This window comes from Poecilia reticulata, linkage group LG8 (assembly GCF_000633615.1).
Source record: "Poecilia reticulata strain Guanapo linkage group LG8, Guppy_female_1.0+MT, whole genome shotgun sequence".
Classification (NCBI taxonomy): domain Eukaryota; kingdom Metazoa; phylum Chordata; class Actinopteri; order Cyprinodontiformes; family Poeciliidae; genus Poecilia; species Poecilia reticulata.
This window is the reverse complement of record NC_024338.1, coordinates 2,586,699-2,592,929: the sequence shown is the minus strand read 5'-3', so window position 1 is coordinate 2,592,929 and position 6,231 is coordinate 2,586,699. Positions and strand designations below refer to the sequence as shown.

Here is a 6,231-nt window from a genome sequence, read left to right as displayed (position 1 = left end):
TAGAAATAGAGTTGTTCTTTTCTCAGTGTCTGACAATAAATATGTCTAAATTTTTGATATTTTAGGGCAGCTGGGATTAACAAAATGGACATCTTATTAGATGCCAAAATAATAAAAGGTAGATTTTTCAAATGTCTTTTCAGCATCTTCACTTTCACATTCAAGTATTTGTTGGATTTTCCTTTGAATCCATTTTCGAACACTGCTGATTTCCTTCAAGAAGCTTTTGATTTGCTGGAAATTTGGCTCTAAGCAAACCCAAGCTTTGTAGATAGTTATCATTGATACTCACTGAATGTATGTAAACTTTGAGTTCAAGGAAGGTTACAAAAAATGTCTAAAAAATGTTCTCACTATGTTTTATGGCATTTAGGAAATATAAATAATTTTGGTAAGTCTACCTGACATTGAAAACGAGAGGTTTGGTCAGATTTAACTTCAGACAGTAAGAAAAAAAGAGTGTTTTTTTCTCTTTATTTGGTATTCTGGTTTCAACTGTTAACCAGCCAGAAGCAATAGAAGTTACTCGCCTCAATCTCTGGTGTTTCAGCATTTGATGAAACTTTGACTAAATAACTCTCTGTCAGTTCTGGATTTCTGTCTTGGTTTCTTTCTTTCACCTGCTGAGTCAAACTCTACCCAGATCTGTGAAATGGCTATCAAATTATGGACTGAAAAATGATTACACATTGCAATAATATTTAACGGCACATTTCTATGGCTAAATTGTATTGAAAAGGAGAAAACCAGTAATCCCCGTTGAGTTTCTAACCTCCTGATGTTGAAGTGTTCTGGACCAGAGACAGCTTTGATGGCTTCATCTCCCGCAGCAACAATCCTTAGGCCAGTTATGACGATGCAAGCTGACTGCCAATTGGTTTTTTTTTTCCCACAAACACAATAAAACTAAAGCCAGATCTTGGACTGAAAACTGAGAATCAAGTTCAGTTTTATATTGTCTGTGTTTTTATTTTTTATTTTTTGACTTTGAAGTCAGGGTCCCTGATGGCTCACCCTGGTTTCCAATCCCACAACAAACAATAAGCAAATGCTACTAACTTCTCCACTTTCAAGTGGAACATTGATCCATTTTCTCCCTTTAGAGTCAAATCTAATGCAGCACTAACACAAACATACAAACACTAGAACTGTATCAAATCATATACTTTATGTAGAAAGTCTGTTTATTTCCTGTCTTTCACAGTAAAGAGGATTTTTCGTGAAAGGCTTTTGGTGACGCTGCCTGAAGTCGAGCGGTCCATGTAACATACATCTAAGATTTATGAAAGCCGAGTTCAGTTTTCATTTCAGCTCCGGCCTTCTCTTTCAGAAATGACATTTCTGTTTGTCTAAATTGGTTTCCCAGATTTATTTCTTGAGCCGCAAAAGTTTTCAGTGACAGAAGTTCCACACACAGATTGCATCAGTGTGGAGAGGAAGTGACTGGAGAGTGTAAAGCTCTTCACACTGTTCAGTTTGTATTTTGGTAACATGCTAAACCCACTGATTCATCTTTGTGTTTATTCAGAAATCAAACGTACTTCATTTTTGAATAACATTTCTGGTTCTTGTGGTGGGTCTAAATAAACTCATGACTTCTTTTTGGTAATGTTATTGAAAACACATAAGCACCCTCTTCTAATGTACAGTGGAGACTGTCAGAATTGTTATTTTTAATAAAATAACTTACATTTGAAGAAGTCACGACATTACCCTCAAATTCAATATTAATCATTGCTTACAACTCACAGCTGCCTTCATGTTTTCTCTTTAATAGTGGTATTCATCTCTTTTTGCTTTGCCAGGGAGTTTTTAAAAAAAGAGCTTTGATATGAAAGAGAATTTTGAGCAGTCTTTAAGGATCTTATTAAAACCCTCGCATTCTCTTTTTTCTCTCTTCACAGCTCAGCCTATTATATCCAAGCTTGATGAGAGTTGGTGGGCATATAAAGATGTGGTCCAGGGAAGCTTTGTTCCAGGTAACCGATTCCCACTTGTCTCACACACAGCGCTGGGCGCGCTGATAGGAAGTGGATCACTGCCATCATGTTTCTGTTGGTGTTCTTCTTTTGCATTTTGAAATTGTGAATTAGAGAGAGGTGATAGAAATAACACAGAACTGCTGGTTCTCGCCGAAGCAGGCTTTCATGCTAACTCGGTTTCCAGCTTTTTCTGGAAGGGGCTGGTGCGCATCAGATTAAACGAAACATCTACACTGGCTTGCAAAAGTATTTATGTCCTATAAACATTTGAATATTTTCACATGTTACAACCACAAACTTCAAGGCATTTTATTGGGGTTTTATGTGACGGGCCAACGCCAATGTAGTTTGGTGGAGGAGGGAAAATATGTTTTTTAATTAAAAATACATTTGTATTGTTCAATACAACACAATGTGAGGCCTACTCATCTGCTCCAGTGGAGAACATTTTGTTACAGCTTAGTGAATCATAACAATGCAGCCAACACCTCTTATGCTTTCTGTGCTCACTTAGGGAAGTGCAATTAGGAGGCAAGGATTCAATTATTTTAAATTAAAAACATTACATAAATATTATACTTAGTGAATCACCAAGAACTTTTGAACTGTAAAGATGATTTTTTTTTTAGACTTCCAACTTTTTTCTTGAACTCTACCTTTTGACCTAAAAATACTTAAGTCTGAATTCTGAGTTTAAAATTAGGATTTGAGTAAAACTTTTCCATTGGTAAGGTTAAATATTGTTGGTAGTAGTTGAAATGCTTTTCCAGGAAACTTCATGTATCTGCATATAAACATGTTTTATTAGTGTACTATGGAGACTTCAGCATATATATGCTCATGCCGTTGGGAAGCAGTGTCACCAGGGGGCAAAACTCATACCTCACAGTTAGAGAGGGTAAGTGTCAGAGTTAGGATTAGTATGAGATTACATCAGTGAGATTTGCTGGAGTGAAAGAGCAGGGAGTGTGTTTCTGTGTGCAAACCTCCCTCTGGGAAATTTGAGACTGTAAGTAGGCTCAGTGAGGAGTGTATGACTTTGACTTCAGCCTTTTCATCCTAAGTGTGCTTTCACATGTTGCCTCTCTCTAACTACAATTGTGCTGACACAGGAGAAATGACTCCTGCAAGCTGTTGTTATGCTACATGTAGGTTGTTCTCATCTTTTGCTGGTACAATCAAAGCCAGGACGCACACACCTTTTTTCTTTCTTGCTTTCTGAAGTTACATTATTAAGTTCTCTCCTTATAGGTCAGTGAAAATTATCGCAATTATTTATATTTGCTAAATGCCAGAATAATCAGTTAGTTTATCAGATTTATCACATTGGAGACAATTGGAGGAATACCTGTGGATGGACTTTAAGGATGTATATTTCTGTTTTGACATGATGGGGAAGTCAGCAGAAATCCGATATCAGGAAGAGAATCCTGGAGCTGCATCACTCTGGTTGGTCCTGAGGAACAGATGCTGCATTCATCTGTTCAAATTCACATTCAAAAATACCTTATTGATCCTAAAGGGAAATTAAATGCTGTAACTCATTAATTAAAATTCCTCAGAGAGTTATTGTAGATGGTGCTGGCATTTGGCAGTGGTAGCGGTCTGTGTAACAATGAATCTGAAGAAGCTTCTGACTAAAGATACTCTGTTTTCCCAAGACAGTGTCATGAAGAGCATGGTCAGGATTGTCCACAATTTTTTTGATTTTATGAAGAATCCTTCTTTGCATCATCATCTCCAGAGGTTCCACAGTCGTCCCCAGAACAGAACCAGAACCGAACGAGCCTTCTTAATCAGGTTGTTGAGTTTTTTTAGGTCACTGGTTCTAATGCTGCTGCCCTAACAGATGATGGCAGCAGAGATGACTCTCTCAATAACAGACTGATAGAAAATCTGCAGCATCTTGCTGCAAACTTTGAAGGATCTTAGCTTCAACAAGAAATCCGGTCTGTTCAGTCCTGATCTCAATCCTGATTTCAATCGTTGTCAGGTTTGTTGACAGAAGCAACGAACCTGACAACGTTGCTTCTGTCAGGAAGAATGAGCCAGACCTCCAGCATTGGGAAAAGCTCGTGGAAAAAAACTTAACATGTTTGACTCAAGTCAGGCAATGCTACCAAATACTGAGGAAATGTATGTAAAATTCTATTTCTGAACTCTGATATTCTTCCCCTCATTTTTGTGGGGAAGTCACCAGATTTATTTCTATTTAGTGAATAGAAATAAATCTGGTGACTAAACATCTCTGTAACAAGACAAGTTTGGGCTGAGCTAACTCCAGGTTTTTTATGGGGTATATGTAAACTTCTGTATTTTTTATGATCCCCTTATTATCCAGATGAGGCAGAGGCCGAGAGGTTTAGGACATTCTGTGTACCTCAGCAGAGACAGAAATTGGCTGCCATTTGAGGCACATTACAGCTGATAGTCCACTGCAGTTTAGGGGAGAACCAAAATGACTGGAACTTAGTCACAGAGAGGTGGTGAAAATGATAGATGAGAGCGAGTATAGAAGAGCCTCCGTGTTCCACCTGTACGCCTTTCTCTTGTATGAAGAATATCAAGTTAAATCTTGAAATAATTTGCAGTATGCTGGACAGATGAAAGCAGGGGCCGAGCCAGAGGGGTTGGCAGGGCAGCACTGACCACAGATCGAAACTTCAAAGAGCAGATCAGATGATCCATTTTTGAAAATGTAAAAATCTCTAAGAACAAGTCATTTTATTCTTGATATAGTTTTATATTAACTTTTTGAGTACATTTAAAAAAAGTTAAATCATTTGTATTAAGTCATGTTAATATTAATTCTAAAGGTGCAAAATGTTCAGAACACCTATAAATACCCGTTTTAGTGATATTTTTAATATAGAAACAAAATAAAAGGAAAATGTAACAAATAACAAAATAGTGGAGGACAGAAAGTGGTTTTGGAGAAATATAAATCCTCTTGTGTACAATTATCCATCCATCCATCCATCCATCCATCCATCCATCCATCCATCCATCCATCCATCCATCCATCCATCCATCCATTTTCTTTACACCCTTGTCCCTTAGTGGGGTCGGGTGGGGTGCTGGTGCCTATCTTCAGCTTGTGCACAATTAAATATATTAAAAATGGCTAAACTCCATTTAGCTGTAAACTTTCGCCAACGAGCAACAAGAAGAAACCAACTTCATGAGAGACTGCATTAAGCCTCAGTGTTTCAGTCTGAACTATATGTCTGCCGCCATGACACCTGACAAAAACAAAAACAAACAGTGAGCAATGAGCGAGGTTGAGGTGTGTTTCCCTGTTCCACACAATGCTCCGTTCTACTGTTGTGACGAGTTAACACACAGAAATATCCCTCAGCAGCTATAGAGACACTAAGCTTCATAATTTGCTTTACTTTTGTAGTAGTTGGATGTTTCAGGTAAATCATTAAAGGTCCTTAATGATTCCCCATCCTGTCTCTGTCGCTCCCCGCAGCAGGTTGAGGGGTGTCAGCTTCAGTTCAACACAATCTGGACAGGTAACCAAACTGTTTTAGACTTTGTATAAGGATATAAGGACAGACAACAGATTTTAGAAGGCATGTGTTTTTAGGTACCAGATTAGAGGAACAGATTATTTTCTGCGTCTTGGTAAAGCTTTGCCTACTTTCTGACCACTGCTTGTATTAAAGACCAGCTCCACCATCAGATATCATGGAGCAGTGGAGAGATTTTGGCAGAATGAACCTGTTCCTGCCTCTCTTTCTGGCACTAACAATTACAAAAATTATTTTGATTTGTTTTACTTTTTCATGACACAAAATGTACAGGAAGTATTTAATAATCTACCAGAAAACCTAAATACATTTGACATTGTGATAAACCTAAAGTGACCCTTAAAACTAATAAAAGGGTGAAATACATACTGTGAATTAACAACAAACAACATTTTGTCCTGGAACCACAGGTTGAAAACCCTGAGGTCACTCAGTTTCTGGTGCTGAGGCAGTTGAACAGGTCCAGCAAGGCTGTGGGGTTGGGTGGGTGGGATTTGGGATTATTGAAGACGGCTGAAATTGTCAGGCTGCTTGGTTTATTCTTTGGGTCGGTGACTTTGGACATGGCAGAACAGGGTTTGCTCTCTGTGGTCCGTCAACCCCACCGGATTGCTTAAGCGCTTAAGACCGCTGCAGACCGCTGCAGAACGCTGGAGACTGCTGCAGACCGCTGGAGACCGCTGGAGACCGCTGGAGACCGCTGGAGACCGCTG

General features: G+C 38.6%; 1 protein-coding gene across 2 annotated transcripts in view; it reads left to right on the top strand.

Moving 5' to 3' along the window:
• Positions 1 to 6,231, top strand: part of LOC103468161 (carbonic anhydrase-related protein 10-like) — a 90,566-nt gene that overhangs the window by 1,610 nt on the left and 82,725 nt on the right. For both annotated transcript variants that reach the window (XM_008415047.2, XM_008415046.2), the window contains exon 2: positions 1,905 to 1,979. In XM_008415047.2, coding sequence (XP_008413269.1) covers positions 1,905 to 1,979 — 75 coding nt within the window. The remainder of the gene's footprint in view (positions 1 to 1,904; positions 1,980 to 6,231) is intronic.